Raw genomic sequence first — 26,817 nt, 5'->3', positions numbered from 1 at the left:
CTATCCCACAACATTACAATCATCCACCAATTCTCAATGTTTTTCTTAAAACTAGGGTGCCTGGTCTAGCTGTACAGTTCTCACAATTTATCACCTCAAAAGCAAGGACGTTAGACTTTAGGATAACAAGCTTATTTTTTTATGTGCTATGATCAGGAGGAGTCGGTCATTTATTTATTGATTGTAAATTAGCTGAATACTGTGGTCATTTTTTGGCATTCTTCATAGAAGAGATTTCAGTTTATGTCTCCCCATGAATTGTTCTCCTTATAGCCTCCATTTAACTGCAGTCCTGCATGTGAGTGACCCTTTCCAGAAACAAACTCTTTGTCAAGGAACACCCAATCATAAGCTTTTCCAAGCCCCAATGATAGGAAAAACAAAATGTCCAATTGGCAACCTACAACTAATTTTGGCTAAACCAATTCAATTAATCCCATCACAATGAAGAAATGCCACCAAGGGGAAAAAATGAAATCAATTTACCAAACAATACAAATGCCAATACATAAGAAACCAGTATGGTCCAGGAAATATAGAAATCGCTTCATCTCAGAGAAAAAGCCTAGGAGAAATACGTAGTATTCATTATCTACCTGAAACATCAAAAGTACTTCATGACAACATTAACTCAAAAAAGTTGAAAATTACAAGAAAGAATGAATATGCATGCTTTACTGCATTACGAACATGAAATATGCAATTCAAATATGTTGACAACTGAATTCCACTTCCACAAACTTCAGTGGCTTATTATTGTTCATGCTAGGATGAAAATAAAAGGTTAAAACAAGAAAAACCAAACCTTCCAGTTTAATATACTCAAAACTGCTCTTAGTAGATTTCGTCTAAGATGTAAAGCATCCCGAATATCACCCTACAATCACCACCACATTGGAAACAACAAATAAGACTGCAAAAGCAATCTGAAGTTTCTTCAGAACATTGAGACAATGGAATAGTTAAATAAGTTAAAATGAGGACAATGAGGTTAGATAAAATGAAAATATAAAAAACCTGAAAATGACGACAAAATAACAGATGCTAGACAAACTCAAGATTTCCAAATGGAATACATAATTGCATATATATGTAGACAGAGATAAATAACATTTCATTTGTCAAAGGACTCAAAGCTACGATCTCAAATATTACATAGTGAATTTCTAATGACTTTAGAGGGGAGAAAGAAAGTATTCCAATTAGGACTGTTTTGTTCCTCTTCTTTGGTCCTAATAAAAATTCAGAAGCATGGAAAGAATTTGTGGGGAAACAAACCAATTCTCCAATTCCTCTACCATTGTCAGAATTTTTGAGTTATAGAATATTCGTACTCTTTTAGTTTGTTTTTTTTTTATTTATTCAAGTAATCGGTGCCTTAATAACTGTTTCTTAGAATTTTATTGCTGTTTCAAAATTATTATTTATGGTACTAAGCACCAATTAATCACTGCATGACCTAGACATTCCTAAGAAAATAAATACAGTTTTACAAAATCAATTAGAACAAGTCACAGAGTAGCCCAATAGAGACAGTCCCGTGAAGCCCCTTGTTTGAGTAATGAATCAGCTACAGCATTTGCCGATCTGCCCACCCACTGAACACTAACTCTCATATTGCTAGTTAGCCGTTTCACTTTTTTGAACAGATCTCTATAACCCCATTTGGCAGACTCCAGGTTCAAGAGCCACATACAAAGTATACATCAGCCTTGCTCGAGCCCAGCACCTAAAAAAATCATAAAATCCCAACAAACTCCCCTCCAAGTCATCCCCACTAACCATTTAGCATAAACAACATTATATATTTCCTTAGTTTTCCAATGAAGAATATTCTAGGTGATGATGATGGTGATAATGTTGAAAACGAGACTCACTGATAAATGAACTACACACCTGAGAACCTTTTCTTGAAAAATAGCATGCAATGAAGTATAGAGAAGACCTGAAAAGAACACACAAAAATTTATATTAGATAACAAGACAACCAGTGAAAAGAGCATTATCAACTCTAGGATTTTTTCGTGGAGCAGAAAATCTCAATGTGATTCAACCTGGGACAAATTCAACATCGATAGGTTTAATTACCATATAAAACAGAAAAGAGTGTGAATGTATGGCATGCTGCTTTTTTCCTGAAGTAAGGTATTGTATTAATGACATAGATAAAATGCAATACAATGATAGGCCATGTATACCTCCTGTGTATTAGATTATACAACTTGTTAGCAAGAAATTAAGACATCTCTGTCAAAAAATCTGTTATAGCCCAACCCCCTCAGATCCTTGGGAACAGCCAACTATGAACAAAGCTTTCCTTTAATTCTGTTCAGCATAACCTCGACTCTCTACACTCTTACTTTTTTATGAATAAAACAGCAGTTAACGTGACTGAAATTCTTACTTTGCAAGTAACTATTATAGCCATGAACAACCCACAAATTCTTCATCAAGCAATTTCAATTAACACCCCTAAAGGACTGAAATTAATATAAGTTTGTTATTCTTCAGTTTATGCCAAAACCCATAGCTTTCCCATTTCAGCAATGTTTTTTCCTTTGGTGCCCAAACCACCTTCAAATGCCACCATATCATGTTGACCCTCATAAGTTTCTATTACCATTAATTCAACAAAATTCATCCCAAAACTCCATTTGAACCCCTAGTTCTCGGAATATTGGCAGTTTCTATCATTAAGGTGCCTTTTGTTCATGGGAAACCTGCTTAAAATGCCGTGAAATTAAACCGCTACAAACAACCCACCATCCTAAAAATCTTCACAAAGTTTTATTACAGTTAGTTTTTCAATTTTCTATTTTTCGTGATCCCAAAGAGAATATGCAGTTCTCAATGATTTGATTCAAAACCTCTGTAATCCTATTAATACTTACCTTCAGTCCAAAAATCATAGTAGTCCTATTAATTGCCATTAGAACAATATGTCTTACATCAGAACCCAAAGAGAAAAAGGTCCAAGATGAGGCCTATCACTAGATTAACTGGTATAAGATCCTATCCAAGCCTACAAAGAGGCTGCTCAATAGCTGAATCACCAATTTCATGAACACTGAGTAAGCAAAAAAACACCACACATCAACTATCCCTTTGGGAAATTTAAAAAAAAAAAAAAAAAGCATCCAAAGGCATTTTTGTTGGACACTTCAGATTTCACTCTTCATCATATTAGATAGGACTTTATAGAAAGAAAAATAAAAATAAAGGGAACAGCATTTCCAGTATCTTAAGTACAACAAAAGCCTAAAATGGCAACAAGGACCAATCTGAAACTGAAGGCTCTCTGTGGAGTTACATCAATACATGCTGATTCTTGAAGTCATGGTGATTACTCATATTCATCAAATAAGTTTCCATCAAGAGCCCATGTTTCATGAAGATATTTCAGATATAGCATTGATAATACCAAAAATAAGCAAATAAAACTAGAAAAAATGTTAAAAAGCACCAATAAAAGAATATTCGATGACAAATAAATACCCAAGAAAACTAAAAACGACATTTAAGCCTGCAAAATAATAGAAACCTAAAAGAGTGGAGGACAAATACAAAACAAAAACAACCATCTAGTTTAAAAGTAAAAGATGATACAAAATCAAAAGGCAAAATGGTTACACTGATGGCACATGCTTAAATAACCGGAGGTCCCACACATCTTGAGGTACATGAAACGTACTTATCAGGTCCTGAAAGATACATATAAAAATAAAAAACTTCAATGCTCTGAAAAGACCCACACATTAAATTTATTAAAAAAAAGACTCACATATTAAAAGGTATTGGCATTATCATATAAAAGTAAATTCTCAAGCTGACAAGCTTGAATATGAAGGTTTTGGTGGGTACCGGTCCACCTTCCCAAGACGCCGGATAGCAAGGACCAACATTGGACAATGGCTAGGAGGTGAAGAATTAGCTAGAAAGATGCTATTAGAGTTGGAAGAGAAAGAAGTATCAGATCTTCATATTCAAGATTTAAACTTTTAAACTGGGGGAGATCTTGTTCGGATAATGAGGGGAGAGTTGATGAATTTTTAAATCTTTCGGGTAGAGACTTGCAGGGGTGCATTGCTCATTGGGTTGGAGGTTGTATTCGGTTAATTGGGTTGTTAGAGTAGTTATTGCTCTGGAGTGGTTTATTGGTCTGTAGTGTGGTCTGCTGTTGCTTAGGGGGAAGAGTGCAGTGATTTTTGTTGGGAATTTATTAGTGGTGTTGTTTCAGTTAATGTGCTGTTGGGATGTGGTAGAAGGGTTTTTTCTTACTTCAGTTTTCTAAGTGATTGCTTGTCACCAGAGTATGTTCTCTTTTTTCTTTCAGTAAAATTTTTATCATCAAAAATTTGGCTAAAGACAAAGACAACAAGTTGACTAGTCCTGGCTGTTTGTTCCACCCACAGTAATATATTCTCTATGTCAAGTTTTCCCATGTTGGTTTAGTCATTAGCACTGTCAAGGCAATGCCTAAGTAACAAGGTGCTCATGGAGGGTCGCCTCACTCAATTGCCAAGCTAATTTGTACATGGCACTATGAAATAAATTATATTCTTAATTATTTGAAAATATAATCAATAAAATATACATAATTAAACTAAAATATTTGTGGGCTCATATACTAATTTCTTTTTATTATTTCTTATTTGTTAGGGTTCAATCAAGATTCAAAATACCAATACAACCAGATATGGTGGAAGGGGTATTATTTGAAAATATAATAAGTAAAATATAGTAATATACATAATTAAACTATAATATTTATGGGTTTATATACTAATTTCTTTTCATTGAATACTCTTCCATTCCTTTCTTCCTGTACTGTCCATAAGACTTTGGCCCTTGTGCATCTCCATAGGATTCTTCCCCTTTTTTGGCCATTCAAAAGTACCATCATCAAACAAACTGGCCAAACTAGTAGGAGAACCACTCCCAAACAGGAAATGTTCCACAAGCTCATTCGTACTTCTAATACTAGTATAAATTAGTAGAGCTACAAAGGTCCCCTAGTTTAAATAGGAAATTTCTATTTTCTATTGGAGTTTGAATCTAAATAAGAAGTGTGGTTTCATTTCTTACTTAGTCTATAGAAACAGGTTGACAGTCTTGTAAAGCACTCTGTAATTATTATCATTGCAGAATGTCATTAAAGGAGTTTCATTTCTATTTTCTGCCATAGCCTTTTTTTTTAGCAAAGGTAACTTTTATTAAATTAAAACAGGAACAAGTACATGAGAAAATGTACTACAAGCTAAAGCAGCTGAGGCAGGATAATAGAGGTATGCAGAAGTCACTATACAAACTTTCCTTAGAAACCCCTGATTATGCAAGGATGTCTGCAACAGTGGTTTGCTCCCTAGGAATCCAGACCAGATTTACTTTCAATGACTCTAAGATATCTCGAGCTTCAGCTAGCAGATGAGCAAATCTCCAAGGCCCTCCTTCCTTCTCCCTTAGCCAGGCTATCGTATTTTCAGAGTCCCCTTTTATAGTTAAGGAGCAAAAGCCCAGCTGTTTAGCAAGCCAAATTCCTGCAACTGCTGACAAGACCTCTTCTTTTGTAGCATCAGCTCTCCCAATCGGACCACTATAAGCCCAGCTGATCCCCCTCTCCCCACAGAAGACACCACCAATTCCCACTTGGCTGGTACCTTGGGCACTACCATCAAAGTGTAGGATGAACCCACCTTCTTCCCTAATAAGGCTTTTCATGGTTGATCCAGATCTAGGAGAGGACTGCAGGATGGCTGGAAAGTTACTTTGGAGGTCATTTAGAGACAGACCTTTGAAAGCTTCAGAATAAACCACCCAAAGGTTACAGAGGAAAAGTAATGTAAGAGATTAGGTCTTCCACATTTCTGAATTTGTTTTCAAAGGTTCTGTTGTTCCTTTCTTCCCAAATACCACAAAGGACTGCATGTGTCACTGTACTCCAATATACCCTTAGTCTTTTTCCTAGACCTTTGCCTTTCCACTGCCACAGGAGGTCCACTACCTTCTCAGGGAAACCCAGCTGTAACCAAGTTTAGGAAGAAACACCAAACCTTCCTAGTGACAGGGCAGTGGAGAAGAATGTGGTTAGCTGTTTCACCATCACCAAGGCAGAGAGGACAGACATGAGGGGACATACATAACCTTCCTCTAAGCTTTTTTCTGTATCAAATAACAAGTATTTATTTTCTTTAAGCAGGCTTCCCAGACAAAGAAAGAATCTCTAGGGGGAACATGTGGTCTCCAAACGTTCTTAACCGGGAAGGGAGTGATCTGATCTTCTGAAACTAGAGCCTTAAAAAAGGAGTTAGGTGAGAACTTGCTGGCAGGATTAAGCTTCCAAATCCTTTTCTTCCACGTAGCCAGTCTTCTCTCGCATTCTTCTACCGCTGGATCCCAAAAACTGGCTCCTTGGATTCCCACCAAAAAGCATTCCCAAATAGGTAATAGGAAGTTTCTCCAATTTACAACCTAACAGCTCCCTGAACCTTTCCAGCAGAGAGCCATTTACATTTATGCCTACAGTACTGCTTTTGTTGAAGTTAATTCTAAGCCCAGTCACCAGCTCAAAAATATTTAATACCCTTTTTAGGTTGGAGATGTTTTCCCAATCCACCTCCAAGAACAAGATTATGTCATCTGCGAACATCAAGTGAGATATCTGAATTTCTTCCCTACCTACCCAGTGTTTTAAAAGTGCAAGGCACAAGGCGGAAGGCGAGGCGCACGCCTTTTTGAAGCACGGTGCAAAAAATACAAAAAAAAATGCTAAAAATTCAAAAAAATCAAAAAATATTAAACACAATATTAATAAAAAATATAAACATAAATTTTAAAATAAACGTTTTTAAAAACCTATTATCTAAAATTAAAATACATAAACATAATATGTAAAGCATACACAAAATTTCAAATGAGAATTTAAAAATGAAATCAAACATATAAAACATTTTCAAGCATATAAAACCCACAATCTCTTTTTTCTCAATTGCATTACTTCAAGTAGCTAATGTGACATATCACATTCCTAATTCTACGAGCCACCTTTGTGCCGCGCCCCTCGAGGCTAGCCCAAACAAGTCCATGTTAGGGTCTTAAATTCTTAGTTTTCACACAAAAAAATAATGATTTTATAGCTTTAATTGCTTTTTAAGAAGATATATTATCAGGGTGAATGAATGGACAACATTACCACATAGGGGGTTCTCGAAGCTCCAGTGAGTTGTTTGGTAATGTTGTCCATTCATTCATCCTAATAAAATATCTTCTTAAAAGGAAATTAAAGCTATAAAATCATTATTTTTTGTGTGAAAACTAAGATCATGGACTTGTTTGGGCTGGCCTCAAGGGGCGTGGCATGAGGATCCGGGGGCAGAGCCCCCGACCCAGCCACTATACTCAAAAAAAGGAAAAAGCGTCAAATTTTCAAAAAGTGCATGCTTGGGCTGAGGCGCAAGGCGCACCAGGTGTATACCTTTTGAAAGGGCTGCGCCTAGGACCTAGGCGAGGCACCTACCCTAGAATGCGCCTCGCTTGTGCGCCTAGGCACGCCTTTTAAATCACTGTACCTACCTCAAATCCTTTCAGCAGGTTTCTCTCCCTTGCTTTTTGAAGTAAATAACAAAGGATATCAGCTACCAAAGTAAAAAGTAGGGAGGAGAGAGGGCACCTTTGTCTCAGGCCCCTGTCTACATTAAAATAGCCAATCGGCTCTCCATTTATTAGGATTGAAAACCAAGCAGAACTTATACACCCTCTAATCCACCTCATCCATCTCCTTCCAAAGCCTCTCAAGTTTAGAATCTCCAACAAGCAGTCCCAATCCACTTTATCGTAGGCCTTTTCTAGATCCAGCTTGATTACTACCCCTGCCTTGCCACTTTGTCTTCTTTCTTCTACACATTCATTTGCCACAAGTATACTATCAATAATTTGTCTCCCTTTCACAAAGGCAAATTGGCTGCTTGAAATTAAATCTTTCAGCACCTCCTTTAGTCTGGTCACCAGAACTTTATCCACAATTTTGTATAAGCTCCCCACCAAACTGATAGGTCTGAAGTCTTTAACTTCCAAGGTCCCCTCTTTCTTTGGAACTAGAGTGATAAAGGTCGAGTTGTTGCCTTTATTCATGACGGCCGAAATGTAGAAATCTGAAAACACCTCCAACAGATCAGACTTAATTGTATCCCAACACAACTGAACAAAATGGGCTTTTGTCTTTATTCGTCCCAAACTCTCAGCTCTGCCAGGAACTAGAAAAGAGGGTTGGGTCTCCCTCTCGGTCAGGTTTTGTTGGGATTGCCCGTCTGCAACCATCTTTCTCTTTCTCCTTGAACAGCTTTTTGCTTAAAATTTAAATTTTGAGTGGACTTTCCTTTTCTTCCGCAAGCTTCCTCCACGTTACCACCAAACTTCCTAAAACAGTTATTGTGCTTGGCTTTGATTCTTCCAAACGTAATTTCTTCTGTTGCAGGTTGGTTGTGCACCCCACACAAGATCACCTGGTTAGTAGTTGGCAATGTGACTCTCCCTGACTTGGCACCTGTGTTGGGCTCGGGTTGGTGAGTTGATTCAGTTTCTTCCTCCCCAGGCTCGACCTTCTTCCTTTTGACCTCAATTGAACAGTGGAACCAAACTTCTCTGTCAAGCATGGGAACTACTCGAGGTATCCCGAACACTCCCCTCCCTTTCACCCTAATCCTAGCAAACCGAAGCACCTGGAAATCTCTCATTCGATTGTCAATAACCTCCAGTCCCCCACAGAGACTTCCTATTTGGTTAAACGTCTCCATTGTCCACAGATGAAAGGGGAGACCGTGTATCAATATCCAACCATCAAAACTCAGATTTGTGAGGTTTTCATTCACTTTCAGCCACCACCGGTCAATCAACACCTTCTTCCTATTCACAAACACTGATCCCAACCTCGCCCACTTGCTGACTGTCTCCTCCGAGGGGGCAAACACCCCCCGCCTTGTTTGTTTCAAAGAGTTCCAGAGTTAACAATGTCAGGGAATGCAAGTTCGTTGAGATGCCCAGTTCCACGTCTCTCCAACTTATGTCCTCTGGCTTGGTGCATACGAAGGCTGTCTTCCAATTTCCAAACGGACCAAGTCTATGGACCATGGATATGAAAGCTCTTCCTCCAACCACCGTCACTCTGCTTCTTCCTTTCTCTAAGCCTGGAAATTCCTCTATCAAGGAGGGAACAACTTCTGGTCTTTCCTTTCTGGCGAGAAACAAACTCAAAGTTTTTGACATCATTTCCCACCCTAAAGTGTTAGCTTCTTCTGGAATACAAATGTTTCTTGTTCTTCTCGCTCCTTCCCAAAGGCTTAACCTTATGTATCTTCCCCATCTATTTTCAGCAACTGAAAATGAGGTTATCCTTCAACTGTGCGCACGTCTTAACAGTTCAAAAAGTCTATTGCGGTTTTCTAGTAATTTTTCCAAAGCACCTACAATCCAGCTTACCTCATCTTCTTTAAGAAAGATTCAGGACCATGCCCCTCTTCCCCTCTCTGTAATCACCAACACCCCATCCCTGAGAGATCAGCCTGTATCAAGTTCGAATGTTTTGGAGCCAATGGCAATACACCTCCTTTGACCTTTTCACACCATTTGGAACCAATGCCAGAACAGACTATCCTTGCAGCGGTGGAGGTTCTCGTCACCATCAAGGATGAAAGACTACTCTAGCGGTGTGTGGGATGGAACCCTGGGGGTGTGGGGGATGGAAGGAGAGGAGAACAGAAAGTTAACAGCATTCCTGTTAAGATAGTTAGCATTGATTCCTCTAAACAAGTCTGAGTTCGAAGCCCACAAATTGCAGTGATATTTGATATGAGAGATCAGCTCACTCTTGGATTTAGCCTTGTTTTCAAACAGTTGATTGTTCCTTTCCTCCCAAACTCCCCATAGCACAGCATGTAACACTATTTGCCAGTCTTAATTTTAAGTCAGTCTAAGCTGTTTTTTTTCAATTAAAGTTGACTTCTTCTACAGTATTCTCTTCTTGCTTCTTCTACATCTTTGTTTGCTTGATATTACTTGTGGCCGAAGCCTACTACTGTGTGGAGAACCGTTTCTTCTTTAATAATCCAAAGAAAAATGTCAGGAAGACTTGACACATAGAAAGGCGCATACATTTGCATTCAAAATAATATTCCCAAGAAGTATCAAGGCAGCATCAACCTGTGCAATGATAAACATGGCATAACACATTAGAACATGAGATACATGGAAAAATATTGTAAGATGCATAGCATAGAACATATTTACAGTATTGTCAATAAAAAAGCTAGAGCAAGAATAATAAGGAGAAAGGAGAAGCAAGCCCATTAATGACTATTTGGCACCTAGGCAATAACTAGTCAATAAAAAAATATGTGTTCTAAGTTAACAATATCGATGCAATCTCATATATAAGTTAATATAGACCACAATTGCGCAAGAAAATAATGATATTGAACATTAAGTTTACAGTCTTGTTTTGCAAAGTGCAAACAAATAAAAAATTAGGCTAGAAAGGCTATGATAGGGAATCAGAGCCATTGTTTTCCAAAGAAGAGTGCAACCTTGACCATTAGATGTGCCCTTTGTAGAAACTCCATACTAACATACTATTTTTTTTATCAATAAAAGGAGATTTTATTAAAATCAAGTTCAAGTATTACAATAAGGTGGGAGTTTTCTCCATCCTGAAGACAGATTTAAAATTTATAATGTTCCCCAAAGCATTTGATGCCTAGCTGTCCCTTGTTTAGCTAGACCATCCGCCATCCCATTTGCTGTTCTTCTTACCCATTTAAAGAAAATATTCAGTTCCCTTGTTATGCTTTCTATTTCCCGAAAAGTATCTATGTAGATCCGCGGTATTTGAGAGCTACATTCTGTCCAATAAATGACCACCTGAGAGTCCCCTTCCACCTCCAAGTTGTGGAAACTAAATTGCTTTGTAAATTTTAAACCATGGAGTAGTCCATACAGCTTAGCTGTCAATGCATTACCATCTGCCAAGGGTCCTGAAAACGATGCTAACACCTTTCCTTCCGTGACTCGGAAGATCCCACCCAGCCGCATCTTGATTACCAATATAACTTCCACCAAAGTTGAGTCTAACAAAGTCGGTTGCTGGGGGTGTCCAGTCCATAGTTACTCTTTCCTTGACTTGAGCTGATAGTGTCACTTCCTTCCAAGTTCTCAAAATGCCATTTAGTGAGAAAACTTGGAAATCCTCCAGGGTCTTCACCCAATGTGCAGCTTTAATTTTGATTGTGTCACTGATCTCCACCCACTGTTCTACTCTTTTCACTGAAAGTCCCCCCATTCCTTTCTTCCCAAACAGTTCATAACATGGCTGCTCTCATTGCTTTCCACATAATGCTTCCCCTTTTCTTTGGCTGTCTCAGGAAATTTGGATCAAAGAGACCCACCTCATCCTATAGAGGAGTCCACGTACACCCAAAGAGAGAATAAAGATGCTCCCATATGCAAAGTACAAAAGGACGGGTTAAAAAATACGGGAAATGGTTTCACCATTGCTTTTGCAGAGAAAGCACATGTTAGGGGATAGGCACTTATTTGGCCTTCTTTTCCACAGCATATCACAGCTTTTGATCTTTCCAAGGAAGGCTTCCCAACAAAGAGCCTGAATTTTTGGAGGAATTGGCTTACTCCAAATTTCTTTCATCCCCAAAGGAGAAGGCTGAACTAAGAAATTAAAAAAAAAAAAAGTACACGTGAAAAGGCCATCTAGAGAAATGGACCAAACCCTATTGTCCTCCACATTTTGATCTAAGAAGATAGAGTCAAGTCTAGCCAAAAGAAGAATGAAAGATTCACACTCTGTTTCCCTAAGGCCCCTTCTAAACCCAAGATCCCAACTTAAACCTGAGGAAGAGAAATTCACAAACTTAGAGATGGGTTCAAATTTGTAGTAGGAGAGTGCATAAAGCTCAGGAAATTGGACCTTTAGTGGTTGTTCACCTATCCAAAGGTCCTCCCAAAACAAAACTCTCAATCCATTACCCACATCATACTAATAAGATTAACATAGGAGGGATATACCTCAAAATTTGCATTCCAAGGGGAGAATGAAGTTGCATTAGTTGCTACCTTTGCATCCCAGCCATTGTCTGATTGACCATGTATTCTTTCAATTACCTTGTGCAAAAGCCTATCACTTTCTAAGGGAAACCTCTACAGCCATTTTCCTAAGAGGGCTAAATCTTTTTGAATTAAATTTCCTATTCCAAGTCCACCCTTTTCTTTGGGATTACTAACTTGTTCCTTACTAGCATACTATTGATTGGAAGAAAACTTAAAATAACTCCTACACTGCCTTCTTTTATTTTATGTTTTTTTCCTATTTTATAAACCATCATCTAACCATATTCCCTCACATATATTTAAAGCAGCAGAATGAATATAACACAATGCAAATATATTCTGTAATATTTCAAACAATCAGATATATATATATATATATATATATATATATATAAACAGCATTGTCTACAATAGTAGCATTCTTTTTTTGTTGTTTTTTGAGTTTTTCTCTTTTTTCTAAAAGATGAATATATAGTCATTAACCCATCAGCACTCTAAGACATTTCGCTGTCCAATGCCTAATGCACTTTTCCATGAGAAAGAGAGATACAAGAGAGAGAGCAGGTGATCCGCTGCAACAGTAGAAATCTCCAAAATGGAGTTTTTCAGGAGAGAACAAAAGGTCATGAGGGAGATGAGAGTGAAGAAATCCCTATTATCCTTCCCTTCCTCCCCGAGTTCCCACAATAAATCCCTGATTAACTTCTCTAGGATTCTATGAATCCTCACAAGAATCTTGAAAACTGATAGATAGTAGATAGGCCATTTGGCCAGAGGTTTTTTTTTTTTTTTTTTGATTGATAGGTAATAAACAAAATTCATTAAAATAAAAGAAAAATACAAGATGATGGTGATAAGGCATCACCCAATTACAACCATGAATTAAAGGATCCAACCTCAGAACAAATTTTCCAAATTACAGATCTGAATTCCCAGCACTTCCCCTAACTTTTCCCCCAGTTCCTCTTTATCAATATGTCTAAATTCTGGATGAACCATAACACAATCAGCAACCAACTTGCTTACAGCAGCTATTAACTTCTCTAGGATTCTATGAATCCTCACAAGAATCTTGAAAACTGATAGATAGTAGATAGGCCAATTGGCCAGAGTTGTTTTTTTTTTTTTTTTTGATAGGTAATAAACAAAATTTTCGTTAAAATAAAAGAAAAATACAAGATGATGGTGATAAGGCATCACCCAATTACAACCATGAATGAAAGGATCCAACCTCAGAACAAATCTTCCAAATTACAGATCTGAATTCCCAGCACTTCCCCTAACTTTTCCCCCAGTTCCTCTTTATCAATATGTCTAAATTCTGGATGAACCATAACACAATCAGCAACCAACTTGCTTACAGCAGCTATTATCCTGTCCATGTTGTAGAATTTGGCATCAAAAATTCTTCTATTCCTCTCCTTTCATATATTACAACATATTGCGAACGGAATGCAGCTCTAAATCACCTTAGCCTTCTTGGAACCTCCAAGCAGAAAAGATTTCTGAAGCTGAATTTGGATAAAAAGCAGGTACCCCAAACATTTTGGTGAACAATCTCCAAAGGAAGTCAGCAAACTTGCATTTGATAAACAGATGTCTGACATTCTCCTCTTGTTCCTCGCATAGGCAGCACCTATTCACCATACTGAAGCCTCTTAATTTTAGATGATCCACTGTTAAAATACTGTCCACCGCCACTAACCAGGCAATGGTTCTACCCTTGGGGGAACCGAATTTCCCTGAACTTCTGACTGGTTTAGATCTAAGCTGTTTATGCTAAGTGCTAGATAACGGGATTTGATCAAGGTTGATTTGATCGAGATTAATCATTTCTAATTAGTTGCTTTCTGTTTCACTAAAATCAAGGTGTTTTAATAATTCTTTTTTTAACATTTCTTGATTCCCATAAAAACCTTTCATCTTTTTCCCATCCTTCTCAATTTTGCAAAAACTTTCAAATGCCAAACAATACCCACAAAACATCCTATTTCCATGAGACTATTCCTAACAAGATTAAAATCTTGGTCATTAATTGCAAGGAGGAAGGAGCCATCACCAAGGGAGGAAGTAGCTTTTCGAAAATTGAGGGAGAGAAGGGGATTGCTTCGAACCTCCAAGATAAGTTTATTAGGAGTGGTGTCGATTATGAGGTTTCCAAAGTGGTTGTTGGAAGACTGGGTTTGGATCTTGGTCGCAGGGGTAAGGAGAAGAGGTCTGGTGAAAGTGGTGAGGTTTTGGAGATTCCTAAGAAGACCAGAGCTTCAAACAAGCTTAATGTGATTCATGTAGCGAAGGTTTTTTCAAGATTGAAAGATGGTTTGGTGGGAGCTGGGCAGACTAATAAGAATAAAAGAATTTACAAAAGAAAAGGGATTAAAAATAACCCCCTAGTCTCAAGAACTCGTGCCTGGAGTCGCCCCTCTCTTCCAAAAGAGCTAGAGAGGTTTCCCCTGTGGTGGACTCCCAAAAGATGGAGCCGAAAGTGCCTGACTGTTTAGAAAAAACAAATTGGTCGATGTTATTTGGAAAGAGGTTCCTGTTAAAGTGACGGCAGAGGATAAGGCAACGGAGTTAAGAGGAATGGACTTGAAGACTCTAGTTGATAAAGAGGTGGAGTGTTTCCTGCGTTTAGTGCTTTCTCATGTTTTTCTTTCTTTGTTTCTTCATTGCTGTAGGCGGTTAGTTGAAGTAGTTGTTGGGTCTGTGGGTGTTATCTTAACACCTGACTTTAGCTTGTATTCAGCTTTTCTCTTGTATTTTTTTTTTTTTGTTACCTATTAAAAAAATATATATATACAGATTGGCATCAACTTCCAAAAATGTTTTCCAAGTTAAAAGCAGTGTTTCAAGGTGCAAAACAAACCAGCAGTTGTAAAGAACCCAGCAATCAACATCATCAATTAAACATCCAAATGCATGGCATTAATTTGCAAAAATTACAAACTAGTAAGGAAATAATCAATCAACATGTCAACTTAGAAGATTTTTATTCTCAAAACTAGGCATATGATGTAATCAAACTTACAGTCAGAAAGCAACCAACATCATTAACCAATCACCAGAGGAGTTCACATCTGCTGTGACCACGGTCACAGAACCTCCCCTCCCCCCACACCCCAATGAAACACAAACACACTAGCAATGGAAATAAATTCAAAACACCACCTGAACTGCTTTTTATTTCCAGCACTGATGTGTTCATGTTTCACCAGGGGGTCACAGGGGAGTTCTGTGACTACAGTCACAGCAGACATGCTCTCTCAGCAGAGTTTGTTTCAGGGGAAAAATTGTTGACAGAAAACTTACAACTGAAGTCACATTACTGAATATAGGCAGTCCATGCATTAAACAGCTCCATATTTTATGCCAACTGCTACCAAGCTGAAAAATATGTGTATTGGTCAATCAATTTTTTCAACATTGACAAAATAACTAGAAACCAAAATAACATAAAGATATTAAAGAACTTGTGGAAGGACTTTCTTTAATAAATCTAGACAGAAAGAGGAGGTGCTGGAAAGGAAAATAGTGTTTAAGGTATGTCACTGGGTAAAGACCACTACATCCTTAGATAACTTCTCCATGGATGATATAGCAAGGTGACAATGGGTGGCTGATTCTGCTAGACCAAAGCCAAACAGATTAGTGCAATGGAATCCTCCCCAAATTGATGCCCATAAGATAAACTTTGATGGGTGCAGCTTAGGCAATCCTGGACTATCAGCTATTGGGGGAATTATTAGAGACTGCATGGTTTGCTTAATAGTCACCTTGTGGTGTTAGGTCATCAGATATGACAAAACCAAGATGAGAGGAATCTTGAGGTTATCCCCTCCATCAGATATATACCTTGTTCTCCTCATGGTTTTTCCCTCCATCAGAAATGAAGAGGCCCAAGATGGCAGGGGGGATCATTAGGTCTCTTCGTTATTTCGTTATAATCTCTTGGGAACACAAGAGGAGGATCCCTCAGGGAATGGTGTTGAGACTGATAGGAAGAAGTCTTCAGTACCTCATCATCATCAATGCCTTGTCCCAACTATATGGGCTCAGCTACATGAATCTTGTTTTGTCAATCCATTCTATTTAAAGATATCCGCTATTAAATTGTTAGTGCTTAAATTGTTTCTTATTACTTCTATGCATGTCCTTTTTGGTCTACCCCTAGCTCTTCTAGCCCCTTCAAATTGTAATGGATCACTTCTTCTAGCTGGCGTAGTTGGGTGCCCAAACCACCTTAGTCTACTCTCTCTCATTTATCACCTATTGGAGCTACTCCTAGGTTCTTACTGATAACCTCATTCATAATTCTATCCTTTCTAATTTTTCCACTCATCCATCTTAGCATTCACAGTTCTGCCACATTCATTTTCTGAACATGTTTCTTGACTGCCCAACACTCTGCTCCATAGAACATAGCTGGCCTTACAACTGTTTTATAAAATTTTCCTTTTAATCTAAGTGGTATTCGCCTATCACATAAAAGTCCGAATGCACACCCATCCATTTTGCCCATCCTGCTCAAATTCATTGGATAACATCCTACTCAATCTCTCCCTTGTTATGAATTATTGAACCAAGATACCAGAAATGGTCACATCAAGTTATCTCTTGGCCTCCAATCCTAAGTGTATCTTGATTTACACTCCTATTCTTAATAAATTTACATGTCATATACCATGTTTTAGTCTTACCTATTTTAAAACCACTTGTTTCCAAGGCATTTATCCATAAGCTAAATTTTGCATTTAATCCTTCATTAGTTTCATCAACTAAAACAATATCATCTGAAAACAACATGCACCATTGAACTTCCCTCTGAATATGTTTAATCAATTCATCTATGATCAATGCAAATAGATAATGGCTAAGTGTTGAACCTTGGTGAAGACTCATAATAAATGTAAAATATGAAGTCTCTCTCACTGGTGTTCTAACATTGGTTGTTGCTCCCTCATGCATATTCTTAATTAGGTCTATATACCTATTTTGAACCCCTTTCTTTTCCAAGATCTACCATATTATCTCATTAGGAACTCTATCATATGCCTTTTCTCAATCAATAAACACCATATGAAGATAAAGGTCTTTTTCTCTATGAACTTTTCTATCAATCGTCTCAAAACAAATATGGCTTCCATGGTTGATCCCCCTGGCATAAAGCCAAATTGGCTCTCTAATATACTTGTTTCATGTCGTAATCTTTGTTCAATTATTCTCTCCCAAAGTTTCATAGTGTGGTTCATAAGTTTAATTCCCCGATAGCTATTACAACTTTGTATATCACTTTTGTTCTTAAATATAGGAACCATACCGCTATTTCTCCAATCATGAGACATCTTCTTTTCTTTTACTATCTTGTTAAATAGCTTGGCTAGCAATAACAAACCTACCTCTCCCATACCTTTCCATACTTCTATTGGAATCCCATCAGGTCCTAACACCTTTCCCTTCTTCATCTTATTTAGTGCCTCTTTTCCTTCAATAGGCCTAACTCTTCGAAGATATGTATTATTTTTAACACTACTGGTATTGCTAGATTCTCTTTCATTAGCACCCTCTCCCTGTTCATTTAATAATTTTTCGAAATAGTTTTTCCATCATTGTTTGATCTCTTCATCTTTTACCAAGACTCTTTAATCTTCACCTTTAATGCACCAAACATGGTTTAAATCTTTGCCTTTCCTTTCTCTCAGCTTTGTTAGTTTATGCATTCCTTTTTCTCGCTCTTTAGTGCTGAATTTATGGTAAAAGTCACTTTTTTTCATTCACTTTCTCTTTAACTTCATCTCTTATAGTTTTATGTTTTTCCCAATTTTCTACATTTCTAGTTTTTTGTCATTCTTTGTAGCGTGTTCATTTTAATCTAATTATATTTTGAACCTCTTCATTCCACCACCAAGTTTCTTTAGTACCTTGTCACTTCCCTTTATATTCTCCTAAAACATCATTTGCTACTTTCTTTATATTGTTTCACATTTCAAGCCAAATATCATTAATCTTGTCATCTAAATTCCAATTTCCTTCTATTATCAATTTGTTTCTGAATTGAGCTAGTTTTCTCCTTTTCAAGTTTTCCCACCTAATTCCTGGACACCTATTTTTTCCCCATTTCTCTTCCATTTCCTAATGCGCACATCTACCACCACTAGTCTATCTTGTGTTCTTAAGCTTTCTCCCAGAATAACTTTGCAATCTTTACACATCATTCATTTTGTTCTCCTCGTAAGGAAAAAATTCAATTTGATTTACGTTTGACCCACTTTTAAATGTTATGAAGTGTTCATCATTCTTTTGGAAAAAGGTCTTTAAAATTGCCATATCATAAGCTACTGCAAAATCTAGTGTTGTACCTCCTGATTCATTCCTCTCCCCAAACCCAAATCTTCCATGCACCATATCATATCCTACACTTCTTTTCCCTACATGCCCATTTAAGTCCACTCCTATTAAAATCTTCTCTTCATTTGGAATTTATTAGATTAATTTTTCCAAGTTTTCCCAAAATTGTCTTTTAATGTTTTCTTCTAGGCCCACTTGAGGTGCATAAGCACTAATTATGTTAATAATTTCCTCACTTAGAACAAGTCTAATTAAAATTATTCTACCGCCAAATCTTTTAACATTTACAATTTCATTTTTTAAATCCTAATCTACTATTATCTCTACACCACTTACCTCTCCCGCATACCATAATTTGTAGCCAACAAGTCTTTAGTACCTATTAATCAAATTATTCAAAAGTCTTTTGTATGAACTGTTCGGCATGCTCCAGTTTAATAGGATGGACCACATCGCCACATCGATATCAGAATTAAGAAAAAAATTGGGAGACCTTTCAGGGAAGACATGCAAGGTGTGTGTAATAATTTAGATAATTGGAAGAAAGAGACAGACTTGAGAATGACCCCGAGAAGGATTCAGGGTTCTGTTTTAGTTGTCAAGAGCATGGAATCAAATGATGCTAGTATTTATCTGCTGATATACCCATTGCACTAATGCAATTCTTACTTACTCTGAAACAGACACAGGGGGGCTGTAGAAAGGGAGGTAGGTGGAGCTGGGGTTGTGGAAGGGGCAATATCTGGAGCAGGGATCATAGAAAGGGAAAGCATAGCAAAAGCAGTAAAAGAAATGTCTCTGCTTCTGATTTGGTTTCTCCCAAGTCTAATTTGGGTAGGAACCTGGAGTTTTAGTTCCGATGGGGCAGACAGTGGGGGCAATATCAATATATTAGAGGGCCCAGGTGTGGCTCACTAGACTCTATCAAAGGAGTTTATCTTTTTGCTTCCCACTTATTAATGATCTTTAATATAAAATTGTTTTGCTCTTAATTAGCTTTTTTATTATCAGAGGTCGTTGCTAGTTTTGATGTTGATTTGTGGAAAAAGAAAAACAATTGGAGTCTTTTTGTTTTCTGGAGTGGTAGTATTGTTCTTGATTTGTTTGATTGGAAGTTTTTTTTTTTTTTTTATGAATGAAGAAATTTATTAATTCGGAAAAAACACCACTGAAGAGGCACGAGCTATTATCTCTTCAGAAAAGTATTACATCAAAATAAAACAGAATTAATCATAAATAAATACAAAGCAGCCCAAAACAGCTGCTCCCTTGTAGCCCCCTGCTTAGCCAACCCATCTGCTAAGGTGTTTGCTGATCTTCCCACCCACAGAGAGGTAACAGTCATATTTCTTGTAAGCCAGTTTACTCTCCTTAAAAAATCTCTGTGTTGCCACATGGCTAAAGCTGGGTCTTTCAACCATCCCATCCAATCTCTTTGTTTGATTGGAAGTTGGGTTACTGTTATTGCATTTTGTTACTTTCTCTTTTGAGCAATTTCTTATCACCTCTTGTACTTTCTTTTTTATTTAATACATTTATTTTACTATCAAAAATAATAAAAGAACAGAAATGTACAGCATTTACCACTACCATACTGGGAATAAATGGTTACTTAAAATTGACCAGGATTTATTGATATAAGAAACACCCATGGGAAAATCCCCACACTAACCAAAACCAAGATCTCCGAACCCCACATAAAGAAATTAATGCAAAATATCCTACAAATTCTGACCAATAGGGACTCTAAAACCTTGCACTACTAAACAAGCAACTATCAACCAGAAAAAACAACCCATATAACCCACAACCAAGTCAACCTCAGACACCCACCCCTAAAAGGGGAGAAAAGAAAAAAGGCAGAGTTACTAGGGTAATCAGCAATTAGATTTTCAAAGGGGTCTCCCTGTAGTTTGTGCAAGAAGTAAAACAAAATGGGTATAAAAAATAAAATGTAAATAATAAAAGAATAAATACCTCAGTATAAATACGAAATGAGCATTGCCAAAGCTCCACCCTTGAAACAGGAAGCAACACAGAAGACAGTTCCTGCAGGCTCCTTTAAGATGCATTGCATAAATAGCAATTGAGAGAGAGAAAGAGAGAGAGAGAAAGAGAGAGAGAGAGAGAGAGAGAGAGAGAGAGAGATTACAAGTACTTCCAGGAAAGATGAATTGCAGAAAAAACGCACATTCAAAGAAGAGAGAAGTATGTACAACAATATAATGAATCATATGGGCAGAATGCAGGCATTCTCTGTTCATGAGCAATTAGTTCAAAGGGCTTAGCTGGCTGTAGTCTCAGTCAGTTTTCAGATCGTTGGGATAGTTTAGTCTTTGTATCCCCCTGTTTAGTGGAGTTTCTTGTGTTTGTTGTGTCCCCCTCTGTGTCTGTGTCTGTGTCTGTGTCTGTGTGCTTTGTCTCTCTCCCTCCCTTTGTGTGTGTGTGTGTTTTATCTATCTGTATTGCCCTTTGGCTTGAGGGTGTCCCTCTCCTTTTGTTCTAATATAAACTTTCTCATTATCAAAAAAAATAATATGCATATCAATAAAATAAAACCTAGAAGAGAAAGGGAACCAAAAAAGAAAAGGAAAAAAAAAAAAAAAGTGATGCCACTGAATAAAAATTGAGCAACTGGTCATTATCATACTCATGATCAACATGTAAAAAAGTAAGATGCATACCTCAATACCCAAAGCAAACCATTATATGAATGATCCTTATTTCCATCATTCAATATCCTGCAAGCAAAAGAAAAAACAAAAAAAAAAAAAACTTAATTTATTGATCCAAAATGAAAGAAAAATTAAGCATACTTCATCAACTATGATGACCATCCAAGCAGGTAAGTGGACCTCCACAACCATATGTAATGGAGCAACTAATTGACAACAATACAAAACTCTTTCAAGTATATACCAAGTAGCAACTAATTGACAACAATACAAAACTCTTTCAGGTATACAGTCAATATGTGGATGCAATTGCCTAGGGCTTCCTTAGGCCCCAAGAACAAAAGGACTTCCACAAGATCATCTGAAATGTCAAATAGCTCAAAATTGAAAGAAAATCCTGGAATTCAATAAAATTTAAAAACTAAATAATATGTACTTTTTGAGTTCTTACATCTAAAACTATAATTTTTTAATAATGTCTGGAACTATCATTAAAAGATAATCAACACATAGCATGGTACTTGTGAATCTATGCTTATAGATTAGGCAAGAGATTGTACCAAACATGGAAATGCAAGTACCTATCAAAGCTTTCACAGATGCCCTCAAACCAGTAGATAACAAGATCCTTAGAAATACAAGAATGATAATTCCGAATGAGAAAACAAAAGGCACTATTCCTGCAGCACATGGTAAGAGGAGGAGAACGTTCACATGTAAATACAGTATAAGATCAAGACAAACATCAGTCATAGTACTAGTTACAAAGAAAATACTGACAATCATACAGACAATAATTAATTTTAATACAAGATATTAAAGTATCCAATAAAGAAGGAAAATGAAATATAGCAATCAAGAATTGTTTAGCTTTGATAAACAATGACCACCGTGGATCATTGGTGGAGCCCTCGGGAGGAGTGGGTTCCACCTAGTAACAATAGAATTAAATTGATCCTTTAAAAAAAAAAAAAGCCAAAGTATAGAATTGAATTGAATTTTGTTGGTAGCTTGTTTGGAAATCCAGGTCCTTCAGATATAGGGGGAGTCCTCAGAGATGGTACGGGAGAAGTTTTGGCACTTTTTTTCTGGCCCAACTGAGGATCATCAAAGAATGAAGAAGTTTTCACTTTTCTTCTATTTTGATTTTTTACAATTAAATTTGTATTAGTATCACCGTAAAGAACTTCCTGGATGGCATGTCAAGGACATCAAAACCAAAATGTACTTTACAGAAAACAGGTTTGGAACAAAACTACCATAGCCATTTCCCTTTCATGAGCCCCTCCTTTATACAGGTAGCAGCATTCTCCCTCCTAGAACGTTTTTCTGAAGATGATGCTTTAGTCACTTTAAAGCATGCCTGGAAAAAACAAAAACCATTTAAAAGCATCCACAAATCCAATCAGAACATTCTTCAGCAGTTAGGAATATATTTGTCTATTTATGTTAAATTTACAGAACCTATCTTCTTTTGATTATTATAATTTTTTTGTGAAAACTCACAACCACAAGGCTTCATAGCCTGTATTCATTTCCTCAATGAAATCCTTGAGGAAGCCTAGAGGATTCTCACAACTTTTTCTATTAGTTTTCTAGGAACAAAAAACAGCATAATTAGAGCTACAAACAATTATATTTTTATAAAAAATAATTCCACAAAGCACCTAGGTTGAAACAAGTTTAACTGTCTATCAATTTCTAAAATTCCAAAAAAAAATCATAAGATCATCCCTAGGTTTCTTGACAGAATCTAAGCCCGCAAAACAATTAAAACACAAAAATAATAACAGAAAGTAGAATACAACATCTATGAATTGCTTAACAGGATCTAAAATGGACAAGCATGGCTTTGAGACAAGTACCCAGAAAAAAACAGATGCTGCAAGCTCCATCAAACCACATTGTGAGGATGTCAACGCTCCAAGCTTATCAACTCTAGCCGCATCACTCCTGAATGTAATATATTTTCACCTCAAGAACTTTTGGGACCATACGATCGGGGAAAAAAAAATAACTTTTGGGACCACATCATTTGAGTACAGACAGATCAAATTGCAGAACATTGACACTCACTGGGGCAAAGAAATGTTGGCAATGTTGTTCTGGTCAAGTTCCTTACAGACAACATCTAAAAGTTGTTCAATCAAATGCCTCCCATCAGCGACACTCCTTATTAGCTTTATCTGTAATCTAGCATACATAATAAATGCATCCTAACACCACAGAAAAGAATGTATCAGGTTCCTTCCATAATATCAGAATAAAGGCAAATGGAAACGCTTGGATAGGAAACCTTCAAACTCCGATCATGAGTTGTGATCCAAAAACGAAACAAAAACTCCTCTACAGCAAAGTGGATCCTCATGGAGTGGTGCCCTAGATTTGGACCATCCTTTGACAAATATGTATTAATGCACTCAATAAGTTTCCGTGAAATCTTCCCCTCATCTCTGAGAACGCCAAAAGAAGGAAAATTGTCACAAAGCATGATCAGTAACTTGAAAAGAAAACAAAAAAAAATAACAAAATGTTGGGTATGAAGTGAAACACCTGAGGGCACAAAAATAAAACCAAGAAGAGATTATCTACCTTACATGTGAGAAAATTCCAACGAACCCTTTAACAATGTCTTCCCTGAGATCATCAGTGAAATCTCCAGGAGGGTTTTCCAAAAGGGAATGGAGTGTCAGGATGTAGCGGAATACTTCCTCTTTTGGATAAGACTGAACACTATTCAAGCTTGTTTCCACCTTGCCCACATACAGAAGCACTAGATCTATCCAAGTAAAGAGAAAAGTAGAACACAGAAAAATGAGCAGCGATTTACAAACTTGTGGAAATAGTGAGAATTAAATACATTAAATACACAACTCACTGCAGTAAACCCGCTTCCTCATGTGAAAACGATATTCTCTTACTGCTAAAAGATGCCGCAGAATAATCCCATATTCGGACTGAAAGCTAGGGACATCCCTTAAGACATCCCATATGTGATTGAAAAGTTGCTTGACAACAGACAACAGAAGTAGCATCTTGCCTGAGTGAATAAGAGGAGGGGGAAATTATTAGCAAATTCAAAAGGTCATATCCATTAAAAATGAAACACACCACATAGATGTACAATTTATACAAAGAACAGTGAATGTTTTTGCCAAATAAAAAGGGAACATGATATCTCAAAAACTCATAGCATCTCATTGTTCAGCATTTAATTTGAACTCCCATTCTCTCTTTTAGTTCAATTTGATCGAGCCTTTTCTTTGCTTTCTCTATGTTTTTATAGTAGCAGCTTCCATATAAAACATATCTACCATGGAAGTTATCCAACATACCATCTACCAAATGTAAAAGTGGAGTGGGCCACCATAGAAATTCAGTTACTAACCAGAGTATTTAGCACCTTCTGCTCGTTGGATACCAATTCGAAGAGTTTTTGCGAAAAGCAACTTGGGGGGGCGCTTTTTGCTTGTGGATATTTCCAAGGTTACACATTGGATAAGCAATTTTATGATAAATGGCCATGTTTCCGCTGTAAATAAAAGGTCCAAGCAATGCATCAAAAAACAAATTCAGTCTTCATACCACAATAAACGCCTGGCCAGTACACAACATATATGAGTAGGATTCAAGCTTACAGTGCGGAATCTCGTTTGGTTTAAGTTTCAGAGTATTCTGGACGAGAAGTTTGCAGAATCCAAACGACCGTTCTCCTTCCAACCAGCTATTTAACAGTTTTATGCTTTCCTAAAACATCGGCAAGAAAGAATAAATAGATAGATAGAAAATGGAGTGCAAAAGGCTTTACCAGAAAGGCATTGGAGGGAGCATGAACTTACTTCTCGAACTTTGGCTTTATCTGATGAAAGCTTAGACACTATTTCTTGTATATCTCTCGTAGTAGCCATGGTCTGTCTGCAACTTGGAGTTCGGAACTTGAAGCTTGTTCCTGGGATAAGCATCTACTGTAACTTTTATGTGACCAATCCGTCGTGAAAAGCCAGTGTTTTTCTGCTACTAATTTGAACGAAATGGCGAGAAACGACGACGGCAATCGGAGAGTAATACGTGAGGGTTTGGCACACAAAAGAGGTATTTTGTACTTCTACACCAGAATCCGCCAAAACGAGTTCCGTGCCCGTTGATTCAGAAGAGACGAACCCAAACGGGTAAAACCGCAAAATCGCCAAAGCCAGGTTGCAAACGGATCGAGTCGAATGTGGATCCAATTTTGGTTCGCTTATATTGGAACTCGAAACGGATCGACAACATCGAATTGGTTTCCCCCGTTCGGGATTGCAGTTGCTATTGCAATTTTTTTACGATGATGATAAAAAAAAAAAAAAAAACTTTTTTTTTGTACTTCTATGCAGATCAAAATTATTGTTATTTGCTATACTTGTTTTTTATTAATTTGATGAATATACAATATTATTAGAGATCCAAAATCCCATTTGAGGGAATGCCCAAAATGAAATCCCATTTTTTTGCTGATTCTAATTTCCATTTTCAAGACCATTTTGATTCAATTCGAGAGGATTTTGATTCCAAATTCGACTGTAAACCAAACAAGCCTATGTATTTTTACCTTTTTAAATTTTTATTATTAATTAATTATGACATTTATATTTGACACGTTTAATCCAAATGTTGAATTATTGACTTGCCACCAAAAGGAAAACAAATCATTTCTTTTTGTTGTCTTTAGATTTATATTCTATTTCTATCATTAATACAAACAAATATTATTTATCATACTTAATTTTCTTTGATGTAGTTAAATAATATAGGATTCAATGAAATAATGAGAGTTATACCCAAAACACATGACTTAATGAGATGGAACTAAATGATGAGAAAATTAAGTGATCAGCTTTAATTAGTGCAAGGCCCGTTCAAACAGCTCTTACAGCCTTGCATTTGTAAATATCTCCATATATATGTACTTCATGGGGAGATGTTCCCAATGCAAGGTTGGGAGAGGTTATTCAACTCGAAAATATAATTTTTCAAATTACATTTTGTTCTCTCATAATCATATATAAACCAAATTCAAAAATTGTAATCAAACAAAAGTTCCACACTATCATTACACTTTTAATAGTAGTATGGATTTTATGCTGGATTAATTTAGAAAAAAATGAAATAATTAAAACAATATGTATCAACGATAAAATAAATTTTAACATGATTTTAATAGTGTATTTTGTGAATACAAAGAATTGAAAATTGATTGTATGAAATAAAACATATATATATAATTATGACAGATTATGTGGGATCGGATAAAGATGAATTCATATTTGATTCAATCATAAGTGAATCAATTCTCAATATTGATTTTGGGCATCCCTACCACTAGTGTTTTCTCCTTCATAACAGATGGTAGTCTACTTCCCTGGCCCATCACATTAATTGGACATAATGGGTTGCCTCATTGCCTGCTAAAGATAAAACTACCTTATTTGTTTCCGGACACCAAAACGATAATTTCACTAAATGCCCATCATCACAAGCGCAACTGCATGTTATAGTGATCGAGGAAAAAAACTGATATGGATATAAGTCGGACTATGTTACAGAAAAAAAAAAAAAAAAAAAGGTATATTCCATCCAAGTGATAACCAATTAATTTGTAATCATTCAAGTTCACTTGGATTTCTAATTGGTTAAAGATTGTCCATGCACC

General features: G+C 36.7%; 1 protein-coding gene across 4 annotated transcripts in view; it reads right to left on the bottom strand.

Annotated features, from left to right (window-relative positions):
- The window catches only part of ATM (Serine/Threonine-kinase ATM-like protein), a 177,266-nt gene extending 151,998 nt beyond the window's left edge, over window positions 1–25,268 (bottom strand). Inside the window, exons 1-17 of one of the 4 annotated variants that reach the window (XR_016112830.1) lie at window positions 24,968–25,225; window positions 24,767–24,875; window positions 24,517–24,660; window positions 24,007–24,168; window positions 23,721–23,907; window positions 23,425–23,581; window positions 23,205–23,344; window positions 22,994–23,081; window positions 22,388–22,491; window positions 21,710–21,808; window positions 21,138–21,194; window positions 20,431–20,512; window positions 15,418–15,492; window positions 10,144–10,191; window positions 3,631–3,701; window positions 1,897–1,945; window positions 806–877 (exon numbers count right to left, since the gene is read on the bottom strand). Coding sequence is in view for 3 of the 4 variants with exons in the window: in XM_088984113.1 (XP_088840239.1) it covers window positions 806–877; window positions 1,897–1,945; window positions 3,631–3,701; window positions 10,144–10,191; window positions 15,418–15,492; window positions 20,431–20,512; window positions 21,138–21,194; window positions 21,710–21,808; window positions 22,388–22,491; window positions 22,994–23,081; window positions 23,205–23,344; window positions 23,425–23,581; window positions 23,721–23,907; window positions 24,007–24,168; window positions 24,517–24,660; window positions 24,767–24,875; window positions 24,968–25,090 (1,767 nt within the window). In the remaining variant the exon portion in view is untranslated. Of the gene's footprint in view, window positions 1–805; window positions 878–1,896; window positions 1,946–3,630; window positions 3,702–10,143; window positions 10,192–15,417; window positions 15,493–20,430; window positions 20,513–21,137; window positions 21,195–21,709; window positions 21,809–22,387; window positions 22,492–22,993; window positions 23,082–23,204; window positions 23,345–23,424; window positions 23,582–23,720; window positions 23,908–24,006; window positions 24,169–24,516; window positions 24,661–24,766; window positions 24,876–24,967 lie in introns of all 4 variants that reach the window. The other 3 variants (XM_088984113.1, XM_088984115.1, XM_088984112.1) reach the window with 3 other exon arrangements.
- Between the last annotated feature and the right edge of the window lie 1,549 nt (window positions 25,269–26,817).

This window comes from Nelumbo lutea, chromosome 4 (assembly GCF_056320005.1).
Source record: "Nelumbo lutea isolate HS-2025 chromosome 4, American lotus-T2T, whole genome shotgun sequence".
NCBI classification, from domain to species: Eukaryota; Viridiplantae; Streptophyta; class Magnoliopsida; order Proteales; family Nelumbonaceae; genus Nelumbo; species Nelumbo lutea.
Note: the sequence above shows the minus strand (reverse complement) of the source record. Positions and strands in the feature narration are given on the sequence as shown.